General features: G+C 39.5%; 1 protein-coding gene across 5 annotated transcripts in view; it reads right to left on the minus strand.

Moving 5' to 3' along the window:
• DCDC2 (doublecortin domain containing 2) overlaps window positions 1–20,035 on the minus strand; it is a 188,493-nt gene that overhangs the window by 93,988 nt on the left and 74,470 nt on the right. For all 5 annotated transcript variants that reach the window (XM_003897117.5, XM_009204502.4, XM_009204507.4 and 2 more), the window contains one exon: window positions 14,730–14,892. In XM_003897117.5, coding sequence (XP_003897166.1) covers window positions 14,730–14,892 — 163 coding nt within the window. The remainder of the gene's footprint in view (window positions 1–14,729; window positions 14,893–20,035) is intronic.

The raw sequence follows: 20,035 nt of genomic DNA on the forward strand, positions 1-20,035 counted from the left end.
TGGCTAAGGGAGTGCTTGTGCCACCCCTTCCGCAACCCCAAGCAGTGCAGCTTGCAGCTTTGGGAGAGATTTCTTCTTTCTGCTAGAGGAGACGAGGGGGAGGAGTAAAGAAGACTTTGTCCTGCAACTTGTACACCAGCTCAGCCACAGTAGGATAGGGTGCCAGGCAGAGCCCTGATGCACTCATCCAGGCCCTAGCTCCCAGAGGACATTTCCAGACACACTCTGGGCCAGAAGGGAACCCACCCTGGGCCAGCAGGGAGAGGAGCTTATCACCTTGAAGGGGAGGACATGAGGCTGGCTGGATTTACCACCTGCTGACTGAAGAACCCCTGGGCCTTGGGTGAATATCAGCAGTAGCCAGGCAGTGGACATGTGGGCCTTAGGCAAGACCCAGTGTTGTCCTGGCTTTAGGTCTGATCCAGTGCAGTCCCATTGGTGGTGGCCACATGGGCTCCTGTGTCACCGCTCCCCAGGATCCAGGCAGCTCAGTATGGAGAGAGAGACTCCATTTGTTGGCAGGAAGGTAAGAGAAGGGAAAAAGAGTCTCTGCCTGGTAATCCAGGGAATTCTCTTGGATCTTACACCAGATCACCAAAACAGTGCTTCTGTGTGTCTGCAAGAGTCACAGCATTACTGGACTTGAGGTGCCCCCTAATGCAGATACAGCTGCAGTAACCAAAGACTTCGATTACAACACATAATACACTTGGAATACCTAGAAAGCCTTCTCAAGAAAAATGGGTACAAACAAGCCAAGACTGTGAAGACTACAACAAATATCTAACAGTTCAATGCCCAGACATTAACAAACATCCAAAGCATTGAGACCATCCCGAGAAACATGACCTCACCAAATAAACTAAATAAGGCACCAGTGACAATCCCAGAGTGATACAGGTACTTGACCTTTCAGAGAATTCAAAATAGCTGTTTTGAGGAAGCCTAGTGAAAGTCAAGATAACAGAGGAGAAAGTCAGAATCCTATGAGATAAATTTAACAAGATTGAAATTATTTTTTTAAATCAAGCATAAATTCTAGAGCTGAAAAATTCATTTGATATACTGAAGAATGCATCAAAGTCGCTCAATAGCAGAAATGATCAAGCAGAAAAAAATAATTAGCTTGAAGACAAGTTATTTGAAAATATACCCTCAGAGGAGACAAAACAAAAAAGAATTTTAAAAGAACAAAGCAAATTTACAAGAGCTAGACAATAGCTGCTACAGGGCAAATCTAAGAGTTATTAGCCTTAAAGAAAAGGTAGAGAGAGAAACAGGAATAGAAAGTTTACTCAAAGACTAATAATAGAGAAATTCCCAAACTTAGAGAAAGATATCCATATTCACGTACAAGAGGGTTATAGAACACCAAGCAGATTTAACCCAAATAAGACGACCTCAACACATTTAATAATCAAACTCCCAAAGGTCAAGGATAAAGAAAACGTCCTAAAACCGGCAAGAGAAAAGAAACAGCACACAAAGCGCTTGAATACATCTGGTGGCGAACTTCTCATTGCCAACCTGACAGGCCAAGAGAGAGTGGCATGACGTATTTAAAGTGCTAAAGGGAAAAAAAACTTTTATCCTAGAAAATTATATCCAGCTCAAAGTATCCTTCAAACATGAAGGAGAAATACTGTCCCAGACAAACAAAAGCTGAGGGATTTTATCAATCAATACCAGATCTGTTTTATAAGAAATGCTAAAGGTAGTTTTTCAATCAGAAAGAAAAGGACATTAATGAGCATTAAGAAATCATCTGAGGGTACAAAGCTCACTGGTAATAGTAAGTAGGCAAACACAGAATATTATACCACTGTAATTGTGATGTGTAAACTGGTAATATCTTCAGTTGAAATACTAAAAGGTGAACCTATCAAAAGTAACTACAAAAACTTTTCAAGACATAGACAATATAACAAACTATAAGTAGAAATAATATGTTTCAAAGTGGGGAAGATGAGGTTAAACTGTAGAGTTTTTATTAATTTTCTCCTTCCTTGTTTGTTAGTTTTTGCAATTAGCGCTAAGTTGTCATTTGTTTAAACTAATTGGTTTTATAAGATAATATTTGCAAGCCTCATGGTAACCTCAAGTCAGAAAAACCTACAACAAATATACAAAAAACAAAACACAATAAATTAAAACATACCACCAGAGAAAATCGTCTTCGCTGAAAGACAGAAAAGAAGATCCAAAACAACCAGAAAACAACAAAATGGCAAGAGTAAGCCCTTACGTATCAATAGTAAGATTAAATGTAAACAGACTAAACTCTACTATCAATAAAGAGTGGCCGAATGGATTTTAAAAAAAAAAAAAAAGACCTTGCAATCTGTTGCCTATAAGAAACACACTTCACCTATAAAGACACACACAAACTGAAAATAAAGGGATACAAAAAGATATTCCAATGCAGATGGAAATCATAAAAAAGCAAAAATACCTATACTTACATTAGACAAAATAGAATTCAAGACAAAACTCTAAAGAGAGGCCAAGTGTGATGGCTCATGCCTGTAAACCCAGCATTTTGGGAGACCAAGGTGGGCAGATCACTTGAGCCCAGGAGTTCAAGACCAGCCTGGGCAACATGGTGAAACCTCATCTCTACCACACACACACACACACACACACACACACACACACACACACACAAAACTATATAGGGAGACAGACAAGGTCATTATATAATGATAAAGGGTTTGTAAGAGGATGTAAGAATTGAAAATACATACTCAACCAATACTGGAGCAACCAGATATATAAAGCAAATATTATTAAAGAGATCAACAGACCCCAATACAGTAATAGCTGAAGACTTCAACACCCCACTTTTATTATTGGACATGTCACCCAGACAGAAAATCGACAAAGAAACACTGGATTTATTATGCACAATAGACTAAATGGGCCTAATAGACATATACAGACCACTTTATCCAACAGCTGCATAACACACATTCTTCTCACCACATGGATCATTCTCAAGGATAGATCATGTGTTAGGTCACAAAGCAAGTTTTTAAAAAACTCCAAAAAATTGAAATCATATCAAGTATCTTCTCTGACACAATGAAATAAAACTAGAAATCAGTAACAAGAAGAACTCTGGAAACTGTACAAGTACATGGAAACTAAACAACATGCTCCTAAATGACCAATGGGTAAACTAAGAAGAAAATTAAGGAATTTCTGGAAACAAATGAAAATGGAAACACAACATAACAAAACGTATGGGATATAGCAGTACTAAGAGGCAAATTGATAGATATAAGTGCCTACATCAAAAAAGTAAAAAAAAAATTTTTTTCGAATAAATACCATAATGATTTATCTTAACTAGAAAAGCAAGAGCAAACCAAATCTAAAATTAAACGAAATAACAGAGCAGAAATAAATGAAATTGAAACAAAAAATACAAAAGATCAATGAAATAGTTTAAAAAAGAAATAAAACTGACAAATCTTTAGCCAGACTAATAAAAAAAGACCAATGCAACAGAATAGAGAACCCAGAAATAAATCCATACATCTATAATAAATTCATTTTTGACAAAGGTGACAAGAACATACACTGGGGAAAGGACAGTCTCTTCAGTAAATGGTGCTCGGAAAACTAGATATCCATATGCAAAAGAATGAAGTTGGACCCCGATATCTCACCATATACAAAAATCAAATCAAAATGGATTAAAGATTTAAATTTAAAACCTCAAACTATGAAACTACTACAAGAAAACATTGGAGAAACAGGTATATAAAAAGGTGCTCAACATTATTGATCATTAGAGAAATGCAAATGAACACTACAATTGAGACATTATCTCAACCCAGTTATTTTATTCAAAAGAATATTCTGCTGTGCAGAAGCTTTTTAACTTTATGTGATCCCATTTGTCTATTTTTGCTTTGGTTGCCTGTGCTTATGGGGTATTACTCAAGAAATCTTTGTCCTGGAGAGTTGCCCCAAACAAAATATTCTATGTCCATCCAAACTAAAAGTTAAATGTGAAAGTATGATGAAAATATTTTCAGACTTGCTGGGTCTCAGAAAATAACGACCATTTCTCTAGCCATTCTCCAGAAATTACTGAAGGATATGTCCTGCCAAAATGGAGTCAATCAAGAAATAAGGATACAAAAGCCCCTGGAAATGGGATCTCCACAGAAAAGACACAAAAGGAATTTTCATAATGACAGTAAAGGAAAAACGTAAGATAACACCTGTGCCACGGCCAAGAGAACCACCTTTGCAGGCTGGAACCAAAGGCCTGAGGACTCCACAAGGGAACCCTTGCACTGTATATTCAGTCTAGTGCCTGGCTAGTGCTCAGTCTAGTCCCTGACACAGAGTAAGCACCCAGAAAATGTCCACTGTTCATGCTAGCTACTGATCTGATCAGAATCACACAAAAAGATGTCTCGCTTAATTTTCATCAGAAATTCCCCAAGGCCTACAATGATCTGGTAATGTGTGGAAGCAGTGTGCCTATTTGAGTACCCCAATGCTTCTCAAGTTGTGCTCTAAAGAATAATAATCCCACCAGATGCTCCTCAGTAATAGGGATCCAAAGGAAGTAAAAGCATGGAATGTGTCCATACTAAAGGCTCTGAGAAATCCTGTAGCAGAGAAAATGGCTTACCTTTGTATCATCCAACATTTCCCAAATTTGTAGTTGAACACGAAACTCATTACCAGAAGTGGTATATTAAAAGTGCATGAAATTGGCTGGGCGCAATGACTCATGCCTGTAATTCCGGCACTTTGGGAGGCTAAGGCAGGCGGATCAGCTGAGGTCAGAAGTTCGAGACCAGCCTGGCCAACGTGGTGAAGTCCTGTCTCTACTAAAAATACAAAAATTAGCTGGGTGCGGTGGCACACACCCGTAATGCCAGCTACTCAGGAAGCTGAGGCACGAGAATCACTTGAACCTGGGAGGCAGAGGTTGCAGTAAGCTGAGATTGTGCCATTGTACTACAGCCTGGGTGACAGAGTGAGATTCTGTCTCAAAACAAACAAAAAAAAGTGCATGAAACTACTGCTCCATGGAACCCAATTTAGGAAGTGACAGTAAACTCCCTGGGTAAGAGCCTTCAGCTTAAAACCATCCACAAGCTCTTGTTGCCCAGGCTGGAGTGCAGTGGTGCAATCTCAGCTCACTGCAACCCCTGCCTCCCGGGTTAAAGCGATTCTCATGCCTTAGCCTCCTGAGTAGCTGCAACTACAGGCACATGCCACCGTGCCCGGCTAATTTTTATATTTTTAGTAGAGATGGGGTTTCACCATGTTGGCCAGGCTGGTCTTGAACTCCTGACCTCAGGTGATCTACCCGCCTCGGCCTCCCAAAGTGCTGGGATTACAGGCGTGAGCCACTGTGCCAGGCCACTTTATTATGTAATTTTAAAGGAAATAAAATCTTGCCCAATTTCACAGAAACAGTTTGGTAATGTCATCCAATTGTATAAAATAACAATAAATGGGTAGCTTTAAACCTACAAAGCCCAAAGGTATTTTATAGATATTTTGTCTTTATCTTTATCTCCACTGTGATAGCACACTGCATGGTGATTTGCAATAAAGGTTATATCTTATTTTGAAAACAACTAGGGCAATAGAGAAGAATAAAAATAGAGTTCATATGCAAAATAGGCCACAGTCTACAAAGGAGTCCCACGGTATTACGTAAGTGAGGAAATACTCCTTCCCTGTCTCATAGTACCAAGCAGTATTTAGCCATACAATAGATACAAGTGCCTACATCAAAAAAGTGTAAAAAAAAAAAAAATTCAAATACCATAATGATGTATCTTAACTAGAAAAGCAAGAGCAAACCAAATCCAAAATTAAAAGAAATAACAACAAAGCAGAAGTAAATGAAATTGAAACAAAAAATACAAAAGTCTGTAATTGTCCCAGACATTGGACTAAATACATTTAAGCAGAAATGGCCTACGTTCTTTAGTAGTGTGCTGGTACTTTCCATAAGAACAAAATTAATACAGAGGTCTAAGAAATGAGTGAATACCCAGAAGGAAAATATGTCAATGCTTGCAACATAATTTGGCATTTAGGGATAGTGAATAAAGTCTGGTCATTGAAAGGGAAAAGGTAAATTGCATCTACTTAACCAAGGAAAATTTATTGATAAAGATATAATTATGACTATTAGAAGAAAATGTGTAAGTGCTGAGCAATTAGAACAAAGAAGAGAAAATGAAATACTCTGGTGATTAGCAAGGGGTGGGGTACATGTAGGGACTGAATAAATGTTCACTGAAAATTGAAAGTGGTGACCTAGGAAAGGGGATGGGGCTCGTAAGTCTAGCAAGTCATGAAACATGGGAAAGGAAATTCAGACACAGAGAAAGGCTTGGGTTGCAGAGCTTAAGTCCTAGAATGTTTAAGTAACTGTTTTTAAAAATGGGATTTAGTCATTTGATAAATAAACTAGAGGTAAGCCCCCAAAATATCTACCTTCTTCAAGGTCTCCAAACCCTGGAAAAGAGGGTCTAAATGCTGTAGGCAGTCCCCAGCTAAGATGTGTGAAAGTAGAGGGACCCATTATTATATCAGACCACTAAAGAGAAAAACTGCTTGTTAGTAATGACTCACTCCTACCACCTCGAAAATAGAAGGGATGCAAATCAATCATCCCCATTTAAAAAGTTAATATGAAATACTGGAGAGTGGAAGAAGAGACAAACAGGAACTCCCCAAAATCTCCCAGCTAAGCTTCAGGGTCTGCTGTGATACATCAACATTTTTATCACTGAAGGAAGACAAGTCAAAACACATACACACGAAAGCTTCCCTCACTTGTCCCCCCACCTCCCCTTTCAAGCAGTCACACAGGCACATCCACCTCTTAACCAGCAGCTGTGTGTCTGTCTGGCAGTTTCCAGAAATCACTAACCATTGATAGATCCTTTGACTCTGGGTAAACTGGTTTCTCCTCTTTTCTCCCTCATTCAATAAGCTAGGAAAATGCTGTTTATCCATTCTAAGTATTTGTAAATGAAGCTTATAAAATATCAGATTAAAATGCAGCATCAAGATGTTCTAAAGCATGGGTATCAGGAGTGTACCATCACTCACTGCTTACAGTTTGCAGCCCTTAATTTCAATTGTCACCACAATATAGGTATAATTGACCTACATGCACACACACACACACACACACACACACACACACACACATCAACAAACACTGACCCTGTGCTGACTACTCTGTGCAGAATGCTCTGAACATTTATCTGTGTCCTTTATATGTGACCTATGGTCCGGGATCTGCTGATACTCTAAAGGACCAGGCCCTTTCCAGGTTTTATATCACCCCAGGCCTGACAGGGGAAACGGGGAGTTGAAGAGGGAGAAAGGGTAATAAACCCTATGGCTACGTCTTCCTCCTCCCTCCACCCTGTCACCCTCTATGATAGGCATCTCACCAACATTCATGACATCAGACACCTCCCTAACCAAGCCTCCATGTGGGTCCTTCCTCAGATTCCAGGATGAAATGCTCAGAGTGACCCAATTTCAGCTTCTTTCAGAAAAGCAGATAAATCATGCTTCAGTCTTTGGTATGCCAGAAACTTACCATTGGGGTGGATGGACATTTTATCTGTAGTAAGCTACAGAAAGGTTCAGACCTGGCAGGGCACAGTGGCTCACACCTGTAATCCCGGCATGTTGGGAGGCCAAGGCGGGTGGATCACTTGAGCTTAGGAGTTTGAGACTAGCCTGGGCGACATGATGAAACCCCATCTCTACAAAAATATAAAAATGAGGCTGGTGTAGTGGCACCTGCCTGTAGTCCCAGCTACTTGGGAGGCTGAGGTGGGAGGATCACTTGAGCCCAGGTAGTTAATGCTGCAGTGAGCCAAGATGGTGCCACTGCACTCCAGCCTGGGTGACAGAGTGAGACCCTCCCTCAAAAAAAAAAAAAGAAGAAAGAAAGAAAAAACAAAAAAGAAAAAGAAAAAAAGAAAGGTTCAACCTGACTTTGGAGGCAGAATTAAGGAGGCACTGTGAAACTTTTCGGAGTCCCTGGTATGGCAAGAAGGAAAGAGGCCCTGCTTAGAAATAATGGGTAGCATCTATGAAAAGGGAGACAGGCAAGCCAAACTCTGGAGCTGGGGAAAAAATAAAGATGTGACAATCCCAAACTAATCCTCCTGCAGAGGATCATACTAATAGAAGAACCTCCGCCCACACCTCAGTGTCCCCAACCTAGTAACTCCAGGTCTGGCTCCTCCAGCTCTGCATTCCTCTCAGACCCAAACCCAGTTGGATCCCTGACCTCGAGGCTCTGGCCTATACCAGTAATTCAACCTAGGGCAACTCTGCATCCTACGACAACGGGGTAACATGAGTTCTTGGCATTCTGAAGCGGAACTCCTCATTTGTTTTCCCACTGGAAACCCATTGCAACCTACACAGCATCGGCACCACAATGTAATAATGAAGATGAATTATGGCTTACATAGAATTTTATGGGGTGCTTGCATGGAAAATGTGATCTGAGTATCAAAATACCTACTTAAAATGAATTTCTGGAATGAAATCTTCCGAAGGTTTGAAAATACCTCTGTAATTCAACACCTCACAAACTTTTCCTTGTGAAAACAAAAAGCATCTTCACATTCAACCCTGGGTACATGAAAAAATAACCCCCGAAAGAATTTACTGCAGAAGTCTCAACCCTGTATCAGCTATAAAAGAATGCTTGCCTCGTGGCACCTCTCTATATAGTGAACGAAGGTTTAAGAGGGCAGGATATGAAAAGAATCCTTTTCTTAAAAGGGCTAGTATTTTACTCCACTCAAATTGAGCCATACATCTTACTAGTACTCAGTCAGCTTTTAATTTTTCAGTCTCTCAGTACTAAACTAGATAGCAAAGTGTACATTTTGAAACTAACTTTTATTAATAGAATTTGAATTCACAATAAACCTCAAGAAAATTACTAAGGCCTCTCACTGTACTAGAAATTTGTGGCACAATATATCATTCCAATTAGTGGATCATGAAGGTGTGAAAAAATGCTGATCTTAAGAATTTTTATCATACTAGTACTTGATGTAATAAAATATGACCCATATATCCCACAGTACACATTGCCATTGAGATGGGAGTTGTGATCCACCAAGGGATAGAAAACCTATATTTCCCTGTCATTTATTCCAGAATTTACAAGGAACTCAAAGAACTCAACAACAAAAAATAATAAGAGCCCCGTTAAAAAGTGGGCAAAGGACATAAATAGACATTTTTCAAAAGACGACATACAAATGGCCAACAAGCATTTGAAAAAATGCTCAACATCACTAATCATCAGAGAAATGCAAACTAAAACCACAGTGAGATATCAACTTATACCAGTCAGAATGGCTATTCTGAAAAAGTCAAAAAACAACAGATGTTAGCAAGGATGCAAAGAAAGGGGAACACTAATACACTGTGGGTGGGAATGTACGTTAGTACAAGCTCTATGGAAAACAGCACGGAGATTCCTCAAAGAACTGAAAATAGAACTTTCATTCTATTCAACAATTTTGTCACTGGATATCTACTCAAAGGAAAACAAATCATTATACCAAAAAGACACCTGCACTTGTATTTTTATCACAGCACTATTCAAAATAGCAAAGATATGGAATCAACCTAAGTGTCCATTAATGGATAACCGGAAAAAGAAAATGTGTGTATACAGACACACACACACACACACACATTGTAGGTATGTGTATATAGATGTAGATACACACATACAAATACACACAAACACACACAATAAAATACTATTCGGCCAAAAAAATGAAATGTCTTTTGCAGCAATGTGAATGGGACTGGAGACCATTATCCTAATAGAAATAACTCAGAAATGTAAATTCAAATGGTACATGTTCTCACATATTAGTGAGAGCTAAATAATGTGTACACACGACATAGAGGGTAGAATGATAGACACTGGAGACTCAGAAAGGTGGAAGGGTGGGAGCAGGAAGAGGGATGAGAAATTACTTCATGGGGACAATTTACATTATTCAAGTTATGGTTACACTAAAAACCCAGACTTCACCATGACACAATACATCCATGTAACAAAATTGCATTTGTATCCCTTATATTTACACAAATTAAGGAAAAAAGAAAACCTGTATTTCTGTTATAGGGTGAACACAGTGGCAAGAGACACCAATGAATAATAAATCTTAGCTTATTAAACAAAACTAGTGTGCCACTTGGTGATGTCACCTTGGTGCCTTCATACACACTTGCTTCCCAGATTTGATACCCCTTAGGAGGTGACACGTGAGATAGCACATTTTCCTAATGTGCTTCCGGTTTTGTCTTCAGAGTCTCTTGTGACTGGGAACCATGCAAGTGCCTGGACTGATTCATGGCTGAACCAAAGAAGCTCAAGTTTCAATGCCTCATAACTCTGAGGATGAATTGCAGTAACGCTTCATGCTTGGGGCAATGAAGGCAAACCATGTGCAGGTTGTAGCTATTAAGAAATTCAAGAGCATGACTGCTCAAGGGCAGTCACCCAACAAGGTCATAATATTCAGACAGCCTTCTGCCGGCACTACACCTGCTCCCAATCAGTCATCAGGAGTCTAAAAATCACAAGTTTCATGGAAACTATCACAGAACCACGCTGGGAATAAGCCAGGATTTGCAACAAAAAGAATACTGGCCCATGTGTGGGCACACAGGCATGCCCACTCATGCAAAGTGAAAGAGAGCCACATTCATCAAAATAATACAACTCTTATTTTTGCTTTTTTAATACTTTGCCTTGAAAATGTACCTATAATTATCAATACAATGTTAGTCAAAGAGACCAGGCTATTTTCTCTGTAGCCTTTTCAATATTCCTACAGAGACCTAAATTCACTATACTTCTTGTGTTCACAAGGGTTTTAAAAGCACATTTTTTCATGTACCAAATATTAATAATACCAATTGATATGATCGATCATCCAAAATGCTATTTCAAAGCAATCATCATTACTGTTTTGGTCATAGTGGAGAATGTAGCTAGTTGCCAGCCTCTAAAGCGTATCTCAAGGCACTGCAACTCAAGTGGAAAGTGTAACAAAAACATGTGCTGGCCAGTTAAGCTTGGTATTTAAATGCAACACTAAAAATGCATTTCACACCCAACTTCATCAATCACCAACCAATCCTACTTTGCATCTTGGCTACCAAAAGAAAATGGGATTTGTTTCCCTGAAGAAATATGTCACTGCTCTGCTTGAATTATTAAGCTTTACTATTACAGAGAGAAACAGAGTCAAAAAAGAAAATGAAAAGAAAAAAGGAAACAAAATTAGACCCAGGTTGCCATCTACAGACTGATAGAAGCATTGCTCATTCATACAGCATTTGGTAACTGAATCAGTAAATATCAATTTTACAAAAACGAAAAAATATGTGACTATAATTTTAATTATTAAAAAATCAAGATAACCTATGAAGTCTTTTTCTAATTAAAATGAAAATAGTATATAAGAACACTAGATCAAACATTTGCACAAGTTAACATATGCTAGAAAATAATCATAGCTATTCACCCTAACCCTAAAATTTATCACTTTGAAATAAAACTAAACAGCTTATTTAATATCAAATTTAAAATACATTGTAAGTAGGAAAAGCTATGTAAATTTTATCTCTAAAACCAAATTTTTGCATTTTACGTTATTATGAGTTCTTACACCCTTCACTTTCATTTTGCTTCAAATTCTTATTGCTTTTACCTTTCTAAAGAATAAGAGCCCTCTTGAAACATGAGTATTCAAAAGCACATACTCGGTTCTAATTACTAAAATAGATGACATTAAAGTAAAAAGCAACTTTAATAATAAATGAATATGAAGGCTGAATTAAAGAGAGAAAGGGAGAGGGGCTTTTGATATTATAATCTGGAAAATTTCTATAGTCAAAGACATCTGCAGGGAGATCCATTAAGAACCAAATTGCTCAATTTTCAGTAGTATGGACTTAAGCTAATATGCTTAAAGTTATCAAGTGACGGTTTAATCTAGTGAACTGCACAAAATCCTTTTTCATTTTTCCTGGAAAAAAAATTGTCTTTGGAAGCCAAGATTCATTTTCCAGGTTATATGTTCTTTCTATACAAATGAAAAGATACAAAATGCTTCTAGATCAGTGGTACAAGCCCGTTAGTGGAGGAAAAACAAAAAAAAATCATTCCCTAAAACCTTCCTTTAAAAGACATCAGTAGCGTTTCATGTCACGAGATCCAGCGGTTTAAAAACCTATAATACGCACATTATAAAACCACATTGGAAAATATAGACTTAAAATGGGCTATTATATCTAAAACAACTACAGAATTATCTAAAGAAAAAAATAAAAGAACAGGAAAGCTTACACCTTTTCTTTTTAAAATATTATTTGCTTCAATATTAAACACATTTTTTCACGCCCACCAACACAAATGTTGTTAAAAATTACTTGTGGATTTCTACAAAAGCAAAACTACCAATAACTCAATTTTTTTTTTCTTTTTTTCCAGGCAGGGTCTCATTCTGTCACACAGGCTGGAGTGCAGTGGCAGGATCATGGTTCACTGCAGCCTCAGCCGCCTGGGCTCAATTGCTCTTCCCACCTCAGCCTCCCAAGTAGCTAGGACTACAGGTGTATGCGACTACGCCCTGCTAATTTTTTGTATTTGTTTTGTAGAGACAGGGTTTGACTATGTTGCTCAGGCTGGTCTCAAACTCAAGCAATCCGACTACCCGCCTTGGCCTCCCAAAGTGCTGATATAAAAGCATGAGCCACTGCACCCAGCCAATAATTTGACTTGTTAATGAAGGTTACTTTCCTATGAACAAGGAATATGTTAATACAGCCTCTTATGTTCTCAAGTTTTTACAAATGAGATAACCTGAAAAGATGATCATTCTCTTTCTTCCAAGGGACAACTACCTAATTTAAAGACTTTTTAAACATACACTGGAAGTAAGGATTGGGATTTCTATAGGCTAACAAGAACCTCACAGAAAAGAAGCAAATAAATCTTATAAAAGGCTTTTAACAACAACAAAAAAAAAAAATGAAAAGTTTAAGACAGGTCCTGTTTCACAGTGGGTATTAAAATATTACAGAATTAACTATTTTTTAAACTTCCATCATTCATTCACTCAACATTTATTAAGTGCCTCGTATCTATCAGACTGTGCCAATTGCTGGGAATAAGAAAAAACTAGTAGGACATAGCCCAAGGCTTTGGGGGCTTCACAATCTAATAACTATTAATTTTTTAAAGCCTCTCTCATTTTCAGTGCTCAAGGTAGGGTATGTTCTTCAGGCCTAATTTATTTTCTTTGATTCCTGTCACATAATAGTCACTCGGTAAACATTTGCTGACTGTATTACACCCTAGCCTCCTTGTTCTCTACTCATGGGAAAGGACTGTACAAATTTCAAGATAATCAAAACTTTAAAGAGAAATCTTAATAAGAACCCACATTTTTCAGACAGATAATGGAGCTAAAGAAAAAAAAGTCAAATGAGTTGCCCAAGGTCAATGGCAGAGCTGGGATGAGAATCTAGGACTCCTGACTTCCAGCTAGTCTCCATCATTCAGGTCTTTGATGATTTAGACCCCTCCGCTTCTCTATGGAACTGGTTCACCCATTTTGCCTGTTCTTTTAACCTCACCTCACGCATCTTTGTTCTGACTCTTTAATCATTTGTGCAGCTTCCTCTAAACCCTCACAGGAGTTCAAACTGTCTCCTCAGCTGTGAAGTTCATATTAGCTCTAATACTAATGTGACTCTTCATATCGACTTTGAAATAAGCTGGAGCTCCCAGGTGGAAGATAGGGCTTTGCCCATTAATCTGAAACCTGATTCCATCCGTCCTCTTCCTGACACCCCTCACTGTTCCACGGGTAGTGGGGGTGGGGGTGTGTGCGAGGGGATCTCAGGGCAAGAGGAGCAGTAGCCATTCCCACTGCTCTGCTTCCCAGCCAGTCATTCCCACCCCAGCGTCACTCCACTCTGAGAACACGCTGGGAATAAAACCAAAAATCGACCCTCTTCACAAAAACCTAACATCAAAGTTAACAATTTTCATTGCACACTTCCTTAGTCTACCACACTTTTATCTCATACCAGTGAAATCTTGGACTAATGCAATTTTTTATTTTATTTTATACCATCTCTCTCACCTGCTAGTGCAAGATGAAACTACATCTAATTTTGCTGAATAGGTTATTGTTTACTGATAAAATGTTATGTCTGTTCAGTATTCTCTTGGTTATCAGTATAATTAACAAAATGACTTTTCAGGAAAGATGATCTTTGACTAATAAATCATAATGAATGTGGGCAAGGGTTACAGACACACAAATAAGAGACCAATATCATAGTAGTTGTAGGTAAAAATATTAATCAAGCAATATCAGTGGGAGCAGAGGACGAAAAAAATATACTTTTAAAATAAGACTACCACAAGACACATTTGATCTCAAAACAAGTATCCTCATGGCACCACATCTAATTGCAAATAAAAACCAAGCATAAAAACAGCAGCATCTCTCATCTACAAATACAATTTTCTTTGAAAACTCTCATATATGAACATAAGGAATAGCTTCTGTGGGCCCAGAGAAACAATGGATCTATTTAAGAATTAAAATTGTATCACAGCCTTAAGATAATAACAACAACACACTTACCACTGTTTGGAATGGTTTCTTGTGAATTCTTTAATTTTACATTTTGTTTCACTTTCATCAGTTTTTCTGAATTCACATCTTCTCTTTTCCCTTTCCTCTTCGGGGGCTGAGGAGACGAGTTGTCACTGGATCCAATTGTTGACTTAGATTGGCGATCATTTCCCTAAATGGCAAAGTATTAGACCTTTATTACTAGCTAATGAACTCTCAAAAAGATTCCCAGTAAATACATGTCATTAACTATTGGTAAGCAGGGCAGGGGCAGGGAGGTGTATTGTCCTGGTTCTACAACTGTCCATCTTTATACATTAACTCCAAATGTATCTTCCTGGAGACAAAAGGGTCTAGCAGAGGAAGGAGGATAAAAATAATAGCTAACAATCACTGGGTTTTTTTAACATGTACCAGGTATTCTATAAAACTGTATTCACTCAATCCTCATGCTAGCCCTAGTTACTAGCTCACTAGCCTCATGCTAGTGAGATAGACACTACTGTTACCACATCACTGTATAGATGAGCAAGTGGGCTTTAAAGGATAAATCTTGTGTAAGGTCCTGTAGCCAGTCAGGGGCAGAGCAGCTGCCTCCAAAACCACTGTAAATCCACTGCCTTAACAATCCTCTCACTCCTGCACCTTTCTGCAGAATCAGCCAGTGTCTATTGGATGAGAATTGGTGACTTCCCCCAGAGTGACCAATTAATCTACAAATACCTTCTTAACCAGTTGTCGCTATGGGTGTATAGATGTTATCCTACAAGCAGCCATACACTGTGCTTGTAGAAATTCTCCAAATATTAATGAGTCTGTTGGTGACCACCACAGTCTCTAAGAATCGCAAATCCAGAGCAACACACAGACTCAAGAGGCTCAGGACCACATGTCCCCACTTGTTCCTGAGGGAGCTGCGCAGCTGCTTGCCCCTACTCCTGCAAGGCAGCCAGGGTGATCACACCTTCCATGGTTATCTCTAGTCCCCATGTGTCTCTCACAATGAAGACCCTGTGGCTGCCAAAAGTGGACTCCTCCACACAAGAGGGAGGTTGAGTTTCAGTGGCTCTTATCACTGGGCCAGTACAGTCCCCGGGGAGCCACATAGCAGCCACTGCATTGGGGGCTACTGCAAGGAACAGCTGTGCTGATACTAAGCCTCTGCTTGGCCACTGCTACAGCAAGAAACTGCCTCTTGCCAGGCATGGTAGCTCCAGACTGTAGTCCCAGCTACCTAGGAGGAGAGGTGGAAGGATCACTTGAGGTCAGGAGTTTGACACCAGCCTAAGCGTAGTCCCAGCTACCTAGGAGGCAGAGATGGGAGGGCCACTTGAGATCAGGAGTTTGAGGCCAGCCTTAGTCCCAGCTACCTAGGAGGCAGAGGTGGGAGGGTCACTTGAGGTCAGGAGTTTGAGGCCACCCTAAGCATAGTCCCAGCTACCTAGGAGGCAGAGGTGGGAGGATCACTTGAGGTCAGGAGTTTGAGGCCAGCCTAAGCAACATAGCAGGACCCTCCATCTCTAAAATTAAAAATTTTAAAAATCAGCCTGGTGTGCTGGTACATGCCTATAGCCCCAGCTACTCAAGAGGCTGACACAGGAGGATCACTTGAACCCATGAGTTTGAGATTGCAGTGTGCTGTGATCATGCCACTGTACTCCAGCCTGGGCCACAGAGTGAGACCCCCATCTCTAACAAAAAGAAAAGAAAAAGAAAAAGAAACTCCCTTTTACTAAGGCAGTCTTGGCTCTCAGATGCTCAGGTTCTAAACTTACCTGAGAGTATATGGTGAGACGCTACAGGTAGTGGGAAAAACGCAAGTTTTAGAAACCCCAAATACATGGCTGAGAGCTACTGCTCTGCCACTGAGCACAAGGGACCATGGGCTAACTAACTCTTAATTTCCCTAAGCCTCAGTTTCCTCATTATTTGAGTGGAATTAATGTACTTGCCTTTGGGTCTAGCATGAGGATGCAATGATAAGGCTTATGGAGTGACTAGTACAGTGCGTGATGTATAGTGTTGGTTAAATAAGTATCAGAATGCTTTCTTCAAGAGCAGAGAGTTAATCTTTTTCTTAAAAATCATTTCAAACTCATACCATATTGAGTGTAATCTTTATGCAACATCTGTACTATGCTTCTGCCTGAAAGTAAATGTAGTAATATTAAATAAACAAATCTGCCTAGAAAACTATTATAACTGTTCATTTTAAACATTTATATATTCAGTCATCCAGAAGCATTTAAATGGATTTAGCCATCATCCAATTAGGAATAGAAAAATTCACAGCTTTACAAATGAAGTTATTTATGCTATTTTGTCATAGCCTACAAGTAAATGAATTATGCATAGGTTTATTAACAGTATGAAAACTTGTCCAAATCTATAACACTTTTTGTGTAATTTAATTTCCTATTCCAACTGCAATTTAAACATACAGTTTCCATTTAATTATTATGGTAACTGCAACCAGAGGTTTCTTTTTTCTTTTCTTTTCTTTTCTTTTCTTTGAGGATTCTTTCTTGAGAATCTTAAGCTCTTCCATAAACCGTCTGGCAGAAGAAATAGATATATGATTATCGTAGAGGTTCCAAAACCATCAGCCAAGTCTCATAGTCCCTTTTATTCTCAATGGAGTCTTTCATCCCAAGATTTTAATATTTTAGTTTAGTTTAGTTTAGTTTTAGATGGAGTCTCAGTCTGTCATCCAGGCTGGAGTGCAGTGGTGCGATCTCAGCTCACTGCAACCTCCACCTCCTAGGTTCAAGCGATTCTCCTACCTCAGCCTCCCAAGTAGCTGGGATTACAGGTGCCCGCCACCACACCCAGCTAAATGTTTTTGTATTTTTAGTAGAGACAGGGTTTCACCATGTTGACTAGGCTGGTCTTGAACTCCTGACCTCAGGTGATCCGCCCACCTCAGCCTCCCAAAGTGCTGGGATTTACATGCGTGAGCCACCACACCTGGTCGATTTTTAAAATTTTAAAGCTTTAGATGAGAGGATCAACCTTTCACAAGCAGTTAGCAAGCTTACTAGAATGTTCTGAGTTGCTGTTGAACTTGCAAGGACTGGAATGGAACCCAATGAATGAGAAACCCTGGCGCTCAGCAGGATCATTTTCTGCAGCTCTCTGGGGAAAGCATTACTCACAAAGGGGCACGAAAAGGGAGACACAGAAGCCCCACTCTGGAGTGCATGTCACTCTAAGTCACCTCTCTAGTTTATGAATAGAGAGGAATGTTCTGATTTATCAAATTTCTGATAAAAACACTCAAAAAAGCGTAATTTTGGAGCATTAAGACAGACTAATTGATTCAAATAACTACATAATGCATAGATTTGGCAGTTGACACTCATGCATTCAATTATTGAGTAATAACTAATTTCCAGTTCCCATGAAAATGTGCCAAAAACATGTAGACCAAAAAACATCCAATTTAAAACAATTTTGTGAGAAGTTTGCCTCAGTGAGCAGCCTTCACATTGTGTGTATTTCATGGGTGCACCCAGAGACATTATAAGCTGGGGGTGGGGGGCGAGGACTAGATGGTGACTCCACCTGACATTTCTCTCATCTGCATATCTGGTGATGACAAGAGTAAGAAGCCCTTTTACCTATGCCAGCTTCAGTTTCCCCCATGGCAAAATGGAGTTTGGGAGTGTGAGGAATTTATCTTAATATGTTTATAACTTGCTTCACAGTGACACTGTGATACTTGGATAATAATGAAATTTTTTATCAAAACCTTATAAATCATAATATTTGATCCTGTAAACTACTGACCATAAGACGTATAAGTCAAATGGTAATAAGGACAACAAAAGATCACATAGTCCTTGGTTTTCACTTTCAAATACTTTCCTGATTTTTTCATCTTTTCCAATAGAGGGTGCTGTGATTCTACCTGGTGTCACCTTGCCACTGGAAAACAGCCTTCTGCAGATGGGTATATTTTTCAAGCTCAGGAAATTTAAGATAATTTATTTACATCTTCCTTTTGCTTTTAAGGCTAGAATCACAACTTAAAATTTTCCTCAACGTGCTAATTTCTGTGACTCTGGCAGCACTGAGTCTGTATAAGAAATGACTTCTGGTCTGTCTTGCTTTGCACAAGGCATTCCCCTGGCTCCCTGACCGACTCAATTATGCACCAGCAGGGGTCCCTGTGTACACTATGGCAGCTGCTTTCTCTCCTTCCCTCTCAAGTTCTACCAGTCCCTCATCCACACTCTCTTCTATATGCAAAAGAGCAATTCCTCTTCTATATGCAAAAGAGCAATTTCCATGTAAGGAAAAATAAATTTCTAAAACTCTAGTTCTGTGACCACTTTGATTTGCATCATGAGCTTAGGGTGCCTTCCCCGTTGATCTTGTAGTGGTTCCTAAAGCGGGAAGCTAAGCTCTCCCCACACAGTCCCCTTCACTCACACCCCTCCTCTCAGTGCCAGGCAGCTAATGATCTATAAAATGCATGCATTCTCCAGGGAACCGATTCATTAAACGAAAGGAGTAAATTAATCCTGTTAAAAATCGAGCTTGTGACTTTGGATTTACTGGCATAGGAAGTTCTGTGTGGCTCAATGCCAAACATTCACACACTGCCTAAGCCAAGTTAGTGAGAACTTACCAAGCACCAGGCACTGTGCCAGGGGTTAGTCTCCTCTACTCAAATGTAACCTCCTGAAAGAGGCCTTTCCAACCTCCCAGCTGAAATAGCACCTTCTCTCACCTCCTCTTCCCATGTCTTCAGGTATTTTTATTCATGCTTATCCCTGGTGTATATCACATGTATTGTACATTTGTTTCTGGAATGTAACCTCCGTGCATTTAGTACTTTAGAATCTCTGGGCCCTGAAGCACCAGAACAGTGCCCAGGACATCATATGAACTCAATAAATAGTTGTTGGATCAACGAATCAATCAATGACCATATACTCAAAGAAGAGTTATAATAGATGTCCACCTCCACTGCAGCCACCTGTCAGACTCACCTGCATGTGTCCCACATACCTGTATGTGTCCCACTGCCTCCTGCATCTATTCTTGCCCCGACCCATTTCTCTATAGATACCACAGCCAGAATGAGCACTTAAAAATGTAAAGCAGGCCACGCATGGTGGCTCACACCTGTAATCTCAACACTTTGAGAGGCCGAGGCAGGTGGATCATAGGTCAGGAGTTCAAGACCAGCCTTGCCAAAATGGTGAAACCCCGTCTCTACTAAAAAAAATACAAAAATTAGCTGGGCGTGGTGGCGGGCGCCTGAAATCCCAGCTACTTGGGAGGCTGAGGCAGGGACTTGCTTGAAC

The sequence above is a fragment of the Papio anubis genome, chromosome 6 (assembly GCF_008728515.1).
Source record: "Papio anubis isolate 15944 chromosome 6, Panubis1.0, whole genome shotgun sequence".
NCBI classification, from domain to species: domain Eukaryota; kingdom Metazoa; phylum Chordata; class Mammalia; order Primates; family Cercopithecidae; genus Papio; species Papio anubis.